At 47.0% G+C, this 16410-nt stretch overlaps 1 protein-coding gene across 1 annotated transcript in view; it reads right to left on the bottom strand.

Annotated features, from left to right (window-relative positions):
- The window catches only part of mspo (M-spondin), a 58482-nt gene that overhangs the window by 5140 nt on the left and 36932 nt on the right, over positions 1 to 16410 (bottom strand). The window contains exons 2-6 of the mRNA XM_071657977.1: positions 6501 to 6712; positions 6059 to 6163; positions 4980 to 5159; positions 1497 to 1824; positions 971 to 1056 (exon numbers count right to left, since the gene is read on the bottom strand). Coding sequence (XP_071514078.1) covers positions 971 to 1056; positions 1497 to 1824; positions 4980 to 5159; positions 6059 to 6163; positions 6501 to 6712 — 911 coding nt within the window. The remainder of the gene's footprint in view (positions 1 to 970; positions 1057 to 1496; positions 1825 to 4979; positions 5160 to 6058; positions 6164 to 6500; positions 6713 to 16410) is intronic.

Here is a 16410-nt window from a genome sequence, read left to right as displayed (position 1 = left end):
CTAGTTGTGTTATACAGAGACAGTTTTACACTCATGCTGCTCCGTGTATTCAACTTTGTCTATATGTACCATGTCTTTACTCTTGTATGTGTATGCACACATACACAACTAAAGATCTTAGAGTCACCCATACATAACCACTAATCCCACTTTCTAAAAGGAATGCTGACCCTAATCAGTGTAGGGCCATTATTTTTGCTTTCCCATGTACATAACTTAATTCTTTCTCAGAGGCCATTTACCTTATTCTGTGACTTCTCTTTCCACTCCCTCCTGTTACTCATTCATGAACAATTTACTGTACACGTTGAACCGTTCATCTCCCTCACTCTTTGGAACTCTATCACCTACACAGGGAGTGTGCATTCTTCTTAGTCTTATGATCATTCAGTCCATCTGTTTATATCTTGACTCATCTTCTTCGCTCCATGGTTACTTATCCCACTTTCCCAAAGACAACCCACCGTAGTCACTGATCTTAATTAATCTTTCATGATCAAAGGAGCTATTCCTGCTCTCTTTGGAACCACATATACCATCCAGTCAAGGTTCATTCTGGAACCACTCATCTAATTTACTTTCTTGGGGAACGTTCATCATCAGAACCAGACATCCCACTCCCACAAGACATTCTACTCCCCTATTAATTCATGTGGCCCTTAAAACAGGGGGGGAGGGAGGGAGGGACTACCCAATCGACCCATATAGGAACTCGCCACCACGACCACTGCCACATACAATCAAAAAGACAATCATTCAGAGACCAAGCATCCCAGTTACTCAAGAGGAAGTCATCTCATTTAACTAGGAACCATTCATGTGCTCAGCCCTCTCAGAAACCATTTGTCCAACCATCAGAAACCATTTGTCCCACCCTCAAAAACCACTTGTCTCACCCTCAGAAACCACTTGTCTCGCCCTCAGAAACCACTTGTCTCGCCCTCAGAAACCACTTCTTGTTCCCTCTTACCTGTTCCCCGATGCCACAAGTCTTGCTGCAGGATGACCACTCAGACCAGTCACTCACACGGCAGTCACGAGGGGCACGGAAACGACCTGTAACAACGATATCACTGAGAACATAATAAAGATGTAAGTCATGGCCTAACATTTATTGGGTGCTAAGTTTCTTGATTTTCCCAGGAATCAACTCAAAATATTTCCACACGATAAATAACAGAAAGTAACAAATGTGTCAGAGGCACATCAGGACCAAGATGAGCAAAACTAGAATCAAAATATGAAACCTTAAAATCAATATTAGCAGTATGAACAGAGACAGCTTCATAAGAGCAAGCACAAGTAGTGCTTAACATCCCATGATCAATATATGCTACAACAAAGTATTTTCGCTTAACAATGGCAAATATGTTGAGCTTCGTTCTCACTTCAGAACAAGCCTAGCTTGGGCCTCAAGTGTGTGTGTGTGTGTGTGGAAAGGTTTGCAAGCCTAACTCGTCATGCGGATGCAAACAATAACCCTCTGTATCACTTACGGCGAGGTGACTTTCTGCGGGGCATCAGCTTTCTCCCTGATCCCATCTTTCTCCCCTTCCTGTTCATCCTGAACTTCTTGTATTTCTTAACAATGTTCTTGAGGAATACGTTCTTGCCGGCCTCCTCGTTGGTCGTAGCGGCGGGTGAGGGGTTCGTCTCCGATCTGAGAGTGTTCCTCACTTCGTTGTCCCCTTCGTCAGATCTTGGCCTGCTTCTTCTGGGGTTGGACCCGTGGGCATTAGCCATGTCGTCTGGAGTGTACCTCTTGGTTCCAGAAGATCTTTGTGGGGTAGGGGAGAAGACATGGGCTAACTCGTACTCCTTCACCTGCAGGAGAGAGAGAGCAGAGTATTAGTTTCAGGAAACTCTAACTTGGATCCACAATACGGGAAAGGTGGACAGACGAAAATATCAGTGAATGAGAAGAAAAATAGATTTCCCTTTTAGTCTTCACCATATGTTTGATTCTATATATATCCGTTGGTATACGGGACCATTTAGTTAGTAAAACTCTATCTCAAAATAATTTCATGAGAGAAAAATTTAAAGGATTAACTTGGTGGATATAAAGAAAACTGTCTGCACCCCTATATGGAAATGGTGCGTCACCTTGACCTGCCATTTTGTGATCCCATTAAGCTGAAAAGAACATGGAATCGTTGACAAATGTGAACAGAAGCATTAGCGAGTTTGACATTAGTATCATAATGAAGTATATCAGGACCAAGATGAGAAAACTAGAATCAAATTATGAAACCGCGAAATCTTTATCAAACCACATCAACAGAAACAGCTTTAACACAGCAGGCAGCAGCAGCAGCAGCAGCAGCTGTAACAACTCTCCTACAACTGTAGGGAAGACGAAGAGCAAAATCGGAAAGTTCTACAGCCAACAAGAAACAAAACACAGCTCTTCCACCCCATCACCACTAGACGAACCCGACATTAACACAGCACCTACTGGAGCATAAATAACGTCCAGTAACATTAGCAACGAACAATACGAAAAGTAGCCACGAATTATGAGTTGACGAAGGGAGGAGGAGGAGGAGGAGGAGGAGTGGCGATATCACCAGCAAACATAAACATATGCAGATCAAGGAAGACCCGCAGCAATAGTGACGGACGCAGACGATCCTGCTGCTTCACTTGATGAAACTGTCCACAGTGATAATACTTAGGGGTAAAAGGTGCAGCAACAGCTGCCAAGAAGCTGCAACAGCAGCAGCAGCAACAGCAGCAGCAGGAGGAAGGGGGAAGGCGACGGTTACGAGGAGTTGCGTATTGTGTGACCGGCTGGGTGGCTTGGTTAGTTGGCTTGGTGTAGGAGGAGGAGGTGGGGTGGGCAGCAGTGGTGCGCACTCCAACTGTCATAACAATGACTCACTGCCCCCCCAACCCCAACCCCCCTACACCCACTGGCCACACCCACTACACCCATCAACTTCGTGTATCACAAAGTACGCCCTCAGCGAGTCACGACTACACCCAAAACAACCATATTCTTTTTTTATTTCCAGTACGTGTCTTCCTCATTTATCACCGCCCTTTTGCCAGTCCCTCACCCACACTCCCACTCCACCACAGCCAATGCAAAACATACACAAACAAACCTCCCTCGCCTTTCCAACATTTTTACACGCGCTTATTACACTTCTTATAATGGATTCAGACACTCTATACCACATGATGTATAAGCGAGCGATGCGAGGTCCACGTTCGTTACATTTTAAAAAGAGAGCCAGCCATTCGCTGTACCCGGATGTAGAGAGCGATGCTACAACAACGAACTTGACCTCTCTTGAACACGGGAGTCACACAAGAGTACAGACACAACATCTGTCCCTTACAACCTCTTTCCTGAACATCTCTTACAACCTCTTTCCTGAACATCTCTTACAACCTTTTTTCCCTGACTTTATTTCGCTCATCTCACCTCCATAGTTAAGAACAACTTAAAAGAGTAGAAAATACTACACGTATTTGGTCTTTTAGTATCATACAAGTTGACAAACACCATCTCGCTACCACAGATACACCTTTTTTTTTAAGCAACACCAAGGAATCCTAACCTAACCTAATAATGTGGAATATAACCCAAGAACTCCCTAATATATTCTAAGACCCAAATCATATAATCCAGAACCCTTAATATACCTTAATATACCTTAATATACCCCTAATATACCAAGACCCTAATAATATAACCCATGAACTCTTGATATACCCCAAGACCTAAATAATATAACCCATTACCCCCTAATATATCCCAAGACCCGAATATTATCCATAATATATCCCGACCCTAGAAATATAATCCTGAGCCTTTAATATGTATCAAGAACCTAACAGTATAACCTATGAACCCCTAATATACCCCAAAACCCTTATAGTATAACCTATGAACCCCTAATATACCCCAAAACCCTCATGATTTAACCTATGAACCCCTAATATACCCCAAAACCCTCATGATATAACCAATGAACCCCTAATATACCCCAAAACCCTCATGATTTAACCTATGAACCCCTAATATACCCCAAAACCCTCATGATTTAACCTATGAACCCCTAATATACCCCAAAACCCTCATGATATAACCAATGAACCCCTAATATACCCCAAAACCCTCATGATTTAACCTATGAACCCCAAAACCCTCATGATATAACCAATGAACCCCTAATATACCCCAAAACCGTCATGATATAACCAATGAACCCCTAATATACCCCAAAACCCTCATGATATAACCTATGAACCCCTAATATACCCCAAAACCGTCATGATATAACTAATGAACCCCTAATATACCCCAAAACCCTCATGATATAACCAATGAACCCCTAATATGCCCCAAAACCCTCATGATATAACCTATGAACCCCTAATATACCCCAAAACCGTCATGATATAACCAATGAACCCCTAATATACCCCAAAACCCTCATGATATAACCTATGAACCCCTAATATACCCCAAAACCGTCATGATATAACCAATGAACCCCTAATATACCCCAAAACCCTCATGATATAACCAATGAACCTCTAATATACCCCAAAACCCTCATGATTTAACCTATGAACCCCTAATATACCCCAAAACCCTCATGATATAACCTATGAACCTCTAATATACCCCAAAACCCTCATGATTTAACCTATGAACCCCTAATATACCCACCCCAAGACCCTAATAATATAAGACCCTCATAATATGACTCAAGAATCCCCTAGTATCATTCAGGTACCCGTAGTATAACCGCAGACCCACTCATATAATCCAAGAACCCTTGGTATAACTCAGGAACCTCTAATGTAACCCAAGAAACCCTAATGTCTCCCAAGACCCAAATTATATAACCCAAGATCCTCTTATAATATAAACCAATAACATCATCCCAATATCAATTACTTTTTCCCCCCCACCTTTTTGGCCCCGCTACCTCTATAAGTGTCTGGGGGGGGATTCGAACCTTGAGGATGTGGAAGGTGGCTATGGGCGGGTGTTCCTGCACGTCAGGGTAGTAGAACGAGTTGGCCGGATGGTCAGGACTCTGGGCTGTGATACGGCTGACGGGTTTCTTCGGGATGGTCGGCCAGTTGGGGGACGTGAAGGTGAAGCCGTTGTCCGTGCCAGCGTCCAGAGGATCCACCTGACGAAGAAGAAGAGAGAGAGATGGTTTTTCTTCAAGTTATAAAGAGGTGAGGGTAGGGGGTCGATCTTGGGAGGTTAATGTAGGGCTGGGAGAAAAGCTTAAGTTACTGGGGTCGATCTAGGGAGTGGGAGGTTAATGTAGGATTGGGGGACAAAAGCTAAAGTTACTGGGGTTGATCTAGGAAAGGGGAGGTGTTAATGTAGAACTGGGGGACAAAAGCTAATGTTACTGGGGTCGATCTAGGGAGGGGGAGGTTAATGTAGGACTGGGGGAGAAAGGCTTAAGCTACTGAGGGTCGATTCAGGGAAGTAAGAGGTGTTAATGTAAGACTGGGGGGGAGAAAAGCTTAAGCTACTGAGGGACGATTTAGGGAGGTGGGAGGTTAATGTAGGACTGGGGGAGAAGAAAAGCTTAAGTTACTGAGGGTCGTTATCATATTCACAGTGGCACGAGCGATGATGAAACAGGACTGCCTGTTGTATGTGGTTTTCTGTTTCATGATCTCATTCATGAAGGCTACAGAGGACCCAGAGTACCACAACGTGGTCTCTCCTTACGTCTGTCATGACCCATGTTATCATCTGGGAGTAAAGGTGGGGACTGTAACTGTGTCTAGTCATTGTGTTTGATGAATGACAGATATGTGCTGCGGGTATCGGGTTTGGGGAGGAGGACTCTGTGTGTGTGTGTGTGTGTGTGTGTGTGTGTGTGTGTGTGTGGATGATGCGAATATTAGTACTATGTATTTCACATCAATCTTTTTGTTTTTCTTTTACGTCAGAGTAAGGGAGGAGGGGGGGTGGTGGCTTTTGGTTTACAGAGAGAGAGAGAGAGAGAGAGAGAGAGAGAGAGAGAGAGAGAGAGAGAGAGAGAGAGAATGAGTTAGGTCTACTCACCTCCAGCACGACAGACTCGACCCACTTGCCCTCGACACACAGGTCGAAGCTGTCGATCCCAATGAACCAGTCGGGGGAGGGAACCACTCGTGACATCAGCGACACCTGAGAGTGAGAAAAAAAAATCACACATTCGATCACAAACGCACACACACAAACGAGAACCACAATACACGACACAGCAACTCCTTCTATCATATTGACAAATACCTATCAATCCTGCGTCGGTCAAGACTTAACAGTGACTTGACCTCTCGCAACATGAATTATCATCTATACGAGAGGTCAGTCAAGACTTAACACTGACTAGACCTCTCGCAATATAACTACACGACAGGTCTTGAACACCTCGTCTATAACAACGACTGACGTTATTATGATGAACCTATATCGTTCATGAGCTGAGTTATATCAGGGGGATACAAGCGGTGAGGTTCCTTACCCTGGAGTGGTTCCCATCGACGAAGAACTCCGCCTCCGTTTCCCCGACGCCCTGGGTGATGGGGGGCGCATTGAACTCGTCGAAGACCCCTCCTTCGCCTTGACTCTGGGCGTCGAGGACTTCCGTCTTGCCGATCTCAGCGAACTGCTTTAGGCCCTCCGATGCCGTGTCCCCCATCCGGAAGAGGAGGAAGGACGGGTTGTGGGATCGTCCTGAGAAGAGAGGGGAGACAAAGAGAGACGCCTGGTGAGACCTGTGGGGAAACGGAGTACATGGAACGGTACAGATAATACGTGACCTGATGGGCTATGACAGTGGCTGTCTGCTGGAGGACTGACTGTACATGGGAAGGAGAGACGTGACGAGGTTATTTTGACTTCCTCTAAATGGTGGAAGAAACAGGATAGTGAAGTCAAAACAGACACGTCTGGGAACGGGAAGAGTGTACAGTGAGGGATAGCAATGATCATCATGATGGTGAGTATAGTACCGAATGATTGGGTTGTAAGGGGATGAGAGTAAGGGTAGTGAAAGTGTCGACTCTTGTAGTTGTGGTGATTTCAGCATGTCCGGGTTGTGGCCACGATACATCTCTGTGTGTGTGTATGTGGCAGTGGTGGTGGTTGTGGTTGTGTGTATGCAGCAGTGTGGGAAATGACCTGACGCAAGTAACTCTCTCTCCAGTGGACAGAATCTTGTAATGAGAAGGAGACTGTACCAACTGTCTTTTCCCCCAGAGTACACATGAGTTGCACCAAGACTCATACACTCGTTACCAGTAGTTATGAGCGACCGATAATACTCTAACAACCAGTGTGTTAGTAGACGATGATGACGACCCCCCATCACCATCATGTCGTTGAACGACCATGTGGCTCTTGTGTGCTACTCGTTGACATCAACTACTCCCCTGATAAACTATCGTTAACCTCAAGTGTGTGTCGCAAACCACCTTCATCCCCGCACGACACACACACACACACACACACACACACACACACACACTGTCGATGGCTTTTATCTCTGGTCGCAAAGGAACGTTTAAGGAACCGTCGTACAACGATAACTACTCGATAATAACGTGTTGATAAACGACCACTTCTATCTCTCTCACTTCACCTCCTACGCCCACTACGCAGGCATGGCTTATGAAGGCCCTGTGCTGGCGCGTAGGTTTTCCATCGTGACCTCGAGCATCGATTTGTGTTCGCCCGCGCCGCCCCCCGGGTGTATGTATCCCGGGGGACATCCCGCGTCCTCAAGACAGTCAAGTGGGACCGTGTAAAAGCTCTCGAGCAGCCAGCACCACTTGCTTCACGGGGTGACGTCACACAAACCAACTCTCCCCGAGTAAACAGCATTACGCTACATCCTCGCCTGACAGGCAGTGAGTGTGACTTATGTGTGCGTGTAAAGTGAAGGAGCGAGAGAGAGAGAGAGAGAGAGAGAGAGAGAGAGAGAGAGAGAGAGAGAGAGAGAGAGAGAGAGAGATACAGAGAACCAGACGGAGAGAGAGATACAGAGAACCAGACAGTGAGAGAGAGAGAGAGATACAGAGAACCAGACGGTGAGAGAGAGAGAGATACAGAGAACCAGACGGTGAGAGAGACAGAGAACCAGACGGTGAGAGAGAGAGAGAGATACAGAGAACCAGACGGTGAGAGAGAGATACAGAGAACCAGACGGTGTGAGAGAGAGACAGACAGAGAGACAGGGAGACAGGCATAGAGAGCCAGACGGTAAGAGAAGGAGAGAGAAAGAGAGAGATTAATGCATGAAATATGACTGCCTGCGAGACAAATGAAAGACGGACGGTGAAGTAGTGTTGTCTCTGGTATGAAGAACTAAATCCAGACGACAAGGGAAGAGCGAATCTGACGAGAAAGTCGATTTCTTTTTCTTTTTTTAAAAAATGGAACAAAACACTAGGGCTTGGACCTCCCCTTAACCCCCGCCACACACACACACACACTCCCCCACCAACCCATCCCAAGTTGGTACATGAGGCTGGGGAAGGAGAGGGAGGGAGGGAGACCCATCCACCCACCCTAAGCAACCCTCCCCCAGGACACTTCACAACCACTGGGGTAATGAGGAGAACAATGGTTATATTTTTACCGCCTTTGCCGGGATGTGATCGTCCATCTCATGTGCTTGTTGCATATTCTGGGGAGAAGGAAGGAGGTCCTTGTGGGGTGTGTGTGGGGTGATGAGTCGTGGTGTCTTGGGCGCTTGGGAGTGGGAGGTTATTTGGGGAGATGATTGGTTTGGTTTTTTTTTTTTGGAGGGGGTGGTCATAGCGCTTGGGGAGATAAATAAGCCTTGGGTGGGTGGTTTATGAGACGTCTGGGTGGATGTGGTGGTTTGGGGAGGAAACGACCAGGTCTAGGGGTGAGGAGAATGACGGTTGGATCTTGTATTGGGAGATGATAAAGTCTTGGGGTAGTGTTGCCATGGAGAGAAGAGAATTGAATCGTGGGTGCTGATGGTGTGGTGGGGAGACTACTGTACCATGTATGATGGGCCACGACAGAAAAAGGCAGACATAAAAGAGAAAAGGGAGGGGAAGAGAAGAAGACATGGCTATGAATATTCTAGGATGAATACGAGGGATGGGGGAGGTAAGGACTCTGCTGGGGGGGGAGGAGACGGGAGTCCTACGATGGGAGGGTGAGGAAGGCAGTACAGACAGAGGCAGCCAGGGGAAGGGGGTAGGATGGGTGTGGAGGAGATCCTACGAGATAAGAGATCCTTCGAGATCCTACTACTACGCCTGTTGAGCCACATGTGTCTCAAATGTGGTGAATTATGCACAGTGCCGGCCGGCCTTGTGTGGCCCTCACCCTCCTACATCCTGGAAGAGAAACAAGTGTCTTGGGGGGGGACCCAACATGGCTTCTTAATTATAGACGGCATATAAGTCCTCCTAGTGCATCCTGGGATAGAAAAACAAGATGGGGGGGAAGGGGGAAGAAACACAACGTATATGAAATCGCTTCGCAAGTGTGACTACGGGAGGTTGTAAGGTTGTAAATGCTGGTTGTTGATGATTATGTTATGATCTCTGCGTCTGGTTATGGACGAGTCTGTTGACACAGGAACAGTGAAGATTATGAAGAGAGGAAAAGAAATTAACATTACTAGAGGGGGCGGTATGGGAGAATATATAAACTGTGTGATAACCATATGTGTGTGTGTGTGTGTGTGTGTGTGTGTGTGTGTGTGTGTGTCCCCTACACTTATTATCCTAAATAACACACACTTCCTAACAGGACGACAGCACAAACTAAAGAGCAAATAGAGCAAAACACAGGCTACCTTGATTCCTTCATCAGTTACGTCCAGTTAGTTTCACGTCTGTTATTTAAATCTATCTGCTTGAAGACGTGGATGTATCATGAGTCTATGGCGTTTTAGGGGAAAAAATGAATTGCTCGAAAGCGTGTCAGAAAAGACGTGTTAGTAAAATTACATTGGGTTCCCTCCTTTCTTCTTCCCTCAGCCATTGAAAATTCGAAGGGATCTCAAAAAAAAAAAAAAAAAGAAACTTCACCAACCCCGCCACTCCAACGTAAACCGCATGAAGTCTGCGTTAAGCATGACGCAACTTTACACATCACGCGTCTTAAACACGTGACGCATCTGACGACCTAACGATGAGCGACTGCCTGGTGAGGGAGGAGGAGGGAGTAGGCGGAGGAGGAGGAGGCGTAGGGTAAGAGTGGCTGTGGGATAGAACGGGAGAGCAAGAGACAGTGACCAGTTACGATCAGCGAAGATCTTCCTTTGTGGAGGAGGAGGAGGAGGATACGATGGCTTGGAATATATATATATATATATATATATATATATATATATATATATATATATATATATATATATATATATATATATACGTCTGTCGGGACGCGTTCACACAGTTTAGCCTGACTCACTGTCTATGACGTAATTGATGGCGAGGTGAGACTTAAAGAAGCATCACCCTTGAGTGTGTGACGGCGACATACAACGCCCTTGAGCACGACGTACTGAACTCATGAAGGACGACGACTTCAGCCCCGAGAGGACGACGACTTCAGTCATCGCGCTGAAGTCGTACGTAAAGGGTGATGCCATCGTACTCAGGGATTGTGTACTACCCTATGTTGGCAAGGGTCGCACCACCGTGATCAAAGGTCGTAGCGACGTACGATGGGGGCAGGTCGTACCAAATCGTAGTAAGGGGTCGTACCGTCCTTGCTCAAGATGGTACGAAGATGGAGGTGATCACGACTCACCCTCAATTCAACACTCCAGGAAACGTTTCTGTACAACAAACGTTCTTCCGACGATCAAGAGAGAAACGTAAACAGCGTAGGATCTAGTGAGAGAGAGAGAGAGAGAGAGAGAGAGAGAGAGAGAGAGAGAGAGAGAGAGAGAGAGAGAGAGAGAGAGAGGAGCCAATCTCACACGCCGGGTTCGAGCAAGAAGGCTTCCGAGCCCTAGCGACTCGCGCGCACACATCCCAAGGACTTCGAAGCAAAGAACCAAAACCCTGGCGATTCACACACACACACACACACAAAGCCCGGGTTCGAAACATCAGATATACACCTACCCCTCTTCCTCCTCCTCCCCCAGGCCACCTCCCACCCTTGAGCCAGTGTTTGATAACAAAGATAACGCGTCTCACCGACGGATGGGAAACATCAAGGGCGCTTGCAGGATGGTCGACCAGGGTTTGTTTGCTTCGCGACTTGGGTTACTCGAGTATCTCTCTCGCTGCTTCGTTACTCGGCTTGTTTCCAGGTCGTTTGGCTCGGCGGGATGGGCCGGCCGGGTGGAGCTGGTGGGCTGCAGGGTGGGCTGGCAGGGTATAGGTGGGTGGGTTGGTAGGGGGTAGGTGGGTGGGCTGGTGGGTTGGTATGTATCTGGGGATTTTTCGTGGAGGATTTTCTTTTTCTTCATCTCTTTTTTTTTTTTTTCAAGTGCAGTGATGACTATGTGTGTGTGTGTGTGTGTGTGTGTGTGTGTGTGGGACGATGTCCCCCCCAGCCAGTCGCCACTGAGGAGGGTGGCATGGCTGAGGCTTTCTCAGTGGAGACGCCCACTGCTTAGGATGAGGGTGTTTTGTTTCTCATTTGTAGTCAACACTGGTACCATCATCGTCACCATTCCCCTCCCTCCTCTCTCTCTCTCTCTCTCTCTCTCTCTCTCTCTCTCTCTCTCTCTCTCTCTCTCTCTCTCACGTGGGAGGCATGGGGAACTGCTGCCACTGAAGTGTTCCTCCCGCTTCCGAGATCGGTCTGGTCTGTCGCTTACAAACTGCCACCAATCCCCACGTATATGGAGGAGAGAGAGAGAGAGAGAGTGCACGACACGTCCGGGGTCGCCCCATCCTGCAACACAGAACGACCATCCTAGATGGCTAAGAATACGAAGACGACGATGACGAAGAAGAAGACGAAAGAGGGAGAAGAAGAAAGAGGAAGAAGACGAAGAGGAAGAAGAAGAAAGAGGAAGAAGACGAAGAGGAAGAAGAAGAAAGAAGAAGAAGAAGAAGACAAAGAGGAAGAAGAAGAAGACAAAGAGGAAGAAGAAGAAAGAGGAAGAAGAAGAAGAAGACGAAGAGGAAGAACAAGAAAGAGGAAGAAGAAGAAGAAGACGAGGAGGAGCGTGGCGAAACTGGCCTAACTATTTAACCAAAACCTCACGACGCTTGACGAGGAGGAAGGGGAGATGGGGGGAGGTGATGATGAGGGATGGGGGGAGGAGGGAGAGGGTTGTTAATCAAGACCCCCCCCCCTATGAACTACTAACACCAACGCTACCACCATCACCATCATCACCATCACCATCACCATCATCACCACCACCATCATCATCATCATATCAAAAGAGGACAAAAATACCGATTAACATTACATACCGGTGTACAGGCAAGGTTGAGGAGGGGGAGGGAGGGAAGAAGGAGGAGGAAGAGGGGACCACCACCAGGCAAGGTTGAGGAGGAAGGGGGGTGTGGGGGAAGAAGAAGGAGGAGGAGGAGGAGGAGGAGGAGGCAACGTGGGAGGAGGGGGATGGATGGATGGATGGATTCGAACCCTCGTGGGCGTGCCAGGGTTACACCCCTAACATATATATCCTCTCCTCTCCTCCTCCCCACCACCTACCATCACCACCTCCCCCAACACCACTCCTCCTCCTCCTCCTCCCCCATCACCACCTTAACCCACTGCTCCACTGACGCTCCTCAGGCCAAAGGCGAACTAGTTCAAGATGTTGGGTGTAGGGGGGAGGTGTGTGTGGTGTGGGGGAGTGTTTAGGACGGACTTTATCAGCTGGCTCTAGAAACCAGTTGATGCAACTGCTGCTGGGGTCGAGGTCCCCACCCTTCCTCCTCCCACCTCCCTCTCCCTTCTTTAGCAAGGCCTCTCTCTCTGTCTCTCTCTCTTTCAATCTCTCAATCTCTCTCTTTTTCATGAGTAAATTAACAATTTTCCTTCCTCCCGCCCTCAATATACCTGATGTTACCTTCAATGAAGGTAAATATATATATATATATATATATATATATATATATATATATATATATATATATATATATATATATATATATTGGTACAGAAGCAAACAGCACACGGGTGGCTTGGCCTCGCTACAGAGTCGCGGGGCGGCTGGTACGGAACGGTGAACACGGAGGAAACTATACTGTGCCCAGGACGGACTTCCTGGTTATAGCAATAGTGACACACTGAGAGAGAGAGAGAGAGAGAGAGAGAGAGAGAGAGAGAGAGAGAGAGAGAGAGAGAGAGAGAGAGAGAGAGAGAGAGAATCTCTGATGGCCCATGTGACAATCTCCTCCACACACACACACACGTACACCTTACGTACCTATCCTCGCTCTCGTCTTTTTTCCGTCCGAGTGCACAGAGACTCGCAGCTGGTCCGCGTGGACTCGTAGCTCGGCGGATCATACATCGCGATCGTCCACTAAACCTCACACGGGGTGTGGTCATTACGATATTGCTGATCGTTCCACCTAACACCGGAGGTTATTGTGGCCATTCCACACTAGGGCAATACTAGTGGTGATGCTACGTACGACACACAGGAGTTGAAAACAGGAAAAAAAGGGAACAATAACCGAGGATTCTAAAGAGGTTTCAGACACCGTAGGTCATAAACAAAGCCGTCCAAAAGAACTACACGAAAAAATGTTATGCATTTTTCATGACAATCTCAAATATTTCTGTATTTCTTTGGATCCGTAATTCTAATCTTCCCCTTTTCCTCAAGTCTCGCTGGGCAAAAGTTTTATGAGCGCGATTTGAGAAAGAGGAACTGCAATGTTTTCTTCTTTTATCCTCATTATATATATATATATATATATATATATATATATATATATATATATATATATATATATATATATATATACTTCCTCAACACACAGACCTTCGTCTTATTTGCCAAAAGGTTCCTCAGCTCCAGTCATGGGTGTTTCGTGTTTACAGACTTCATTAAGTACTTCTGAAAAAGTCGATTTCATCATCATTAAAACAGCGTTTATACCTACACTAACTACAACCACCACAACCACTACAACCGCCACTACAACTAACAACCACAACCACTACAACCGCTGCGCTTCCACTCAAAATGGTTGTCAGGAAGTCCCAGGAGCGACGTCGGAAAATAGAACACCTTGATTCATTCATTCGGGTCCCGCCTCCCCTCCTCCCGTCTGCCGTCTCCTCCCGCCGCCGCCGCCCGCTATCTCGACTCCTCCCTCGTCTCGACACTTGACTAACGTGCAACCTCAGAGTTCATCCGGGAGGCGAGGTCCAGGGCAAGGTCGTGGCCAGAGGCGTAGGCTGGTGATACAGGAGGAGGAGGAGGAGGAGGAGGAGGAGGAGGAGGAGCGAACCTTCACCGGCCCGTCTGTTAGAAGTACAAACACCTTCCTTGTCGCCTGACAGCGCCTACGCACACACACACACACACACACACACACGCGCGCACGCGCACACATACACACACACACACACACACACACGTCTGCTTCTGTGTCTGGTCAGCTGGAGCGCCCCTCACCCCGTCTTAAGACGCCCTCGGAGAGGAGGAGGAGGAGGAGGTGGGGCAGATGTTCAAGAGATGAAGCAACAGCGAGGGAGGGGAGTGGAGGAGGAAGACTTGTTGCTTTACTGTCTGGCGTCTCAGACGCGGGAGGGACGAGCCACGATACAGACGGATCAACAGACACTCACAGATCACATTGCAACAGACGCGGAACACAGACGTGACAGCCTTCAACAATATAAACCATGAGAAACTGCAACGAAATACGAGGGAAAGAAAAACACGTAAATTCATAAAACCTTAATCGAAATCCCTTCCCTTGATATAGTGATCTTCCTCCGTTATCAGTACAGTCTCTCAAGCTGTTTGACATGTGCGAAAGAACAGTACGTTTTCTGTGAAAAGCATCATAGGTGGAACTGCATTTGAGAGGGTTTTCTCTGAAAAACCATTACCTTGATCAACCGTATGATCCTCTGACCTCATACCATGTCCACGTTCTCGATCAAGACTCATTAAACTGATACATCCACCTGACACACGCACGCCCCCTCCCAGCTTACGACAGACGTGCGAGACCTTATAACAACTCCAGTATACGCTTATATCATCCGTTCCTGTTCGAACTGGAAAGTGAGATGTTTCGAAACGTGTTTCGAGCGAGTTCCTCCCAACACTCGTCGTCGACAGGTTATGTGTTGGTGAGGTGGGGAGAGAGAGCGGGCGGGCGCCTCCCCGTGCATGCACTCTGCCTCACCATGGGATAACCACACCAGCTAATCCTGTCTAAGGTTCTGCTAAACTAATTGTTCGCTGGCAACATCATCATGAACCCGACTCCTCCGGAAATGGAATGAGCGTTCGATTACTCTGCGAGGGGAAAAAAGTGTGTATATGACTCACAGTGTCCTACAGCTAACGAGCTTCGAGTTCGAGTTTTCTTTTTCTTATATATATATATATATATATATATATATATATATATATATATATATATATATATATATATATATATATATATATCTTACGGCAACGTGACGGAAAGGGATGTGTGTTTTGGGGGGATATCACAAACTCATATGCAATGGCCAGTGAAGTATGTGTAAAAGTAATATATGACAAGTCTTTAACATGAGGGTTGGGGTTTTTTCCCATGGTAAAAGTCCCATAGACCCATTCTCTCATTCGATGCATAAATAGATATTCACCAATATTCCTTCAACTAAGTCTGTCATCATACAAAGACGAGAGTAAGAATATGTCAGGCAAATAAACTTGGCAATTTATGCTGCAGATGCGTTGAGCAGAGTTGCTGCCTCCACGTCTCTCTCTCTCTCTCTCTCTCTCTCTCTCTCTCTCTCTCTCTCTCTCTCTCTGGTAAGAGACTTTTGTTTAAATAACATAAATGCAGTACACATGTACACTCTTGCGTGTCGTTGACGGCAGAGCAAAGAAAACGAAAACATATATATTTCTCTCTTATCTGCCCATCACTGCCTACACGTCCCGCCTATATTGGCAGGTCGCTCCCTTCCTTCCCCCTGCTCTACCTTCCTTCGCCCTGGCCCTCGCAAGGGTGTCCCCCCACCTGCGTCCCTGACTATGGCCTCCGCCCTGTCTGGCGCCCTTGAAGATGTCCTCACCCTCATATCGCCCTCCTGATGCACGGAGTGCCATTGCTTCCTCCCCCTCTGCCCTTGAGCCTCCCTACTCACCTCTCCCTTAATCCCTGAGGGGTCTACAGGAGCCATTCTCACCTCTCCCTGTATCCATGGGAGCCTATTGGAGTCATTCTCATCCCTCCCTCAATCCTTGAAGTGCCTATAGGAGGCATTCTCACCTCTTCCTC

Source organism: Panulirus ornatus, chromosome 65, assembly GCF_036320965.1.
Source record: "Panulirus ornatus isolate Po-2019 chromosome 65, ASM3632096v1, whole genome shotgun sequence".
NCBI lineage: Eukaryota > Metazoa > Arthropoda > Malacostraca > Decapoda > Palinuridae > Panulirus > Panulirus ornatus.
This window is presented reverse-complemented; position numbering and strand designations above follow the sequence as displayed.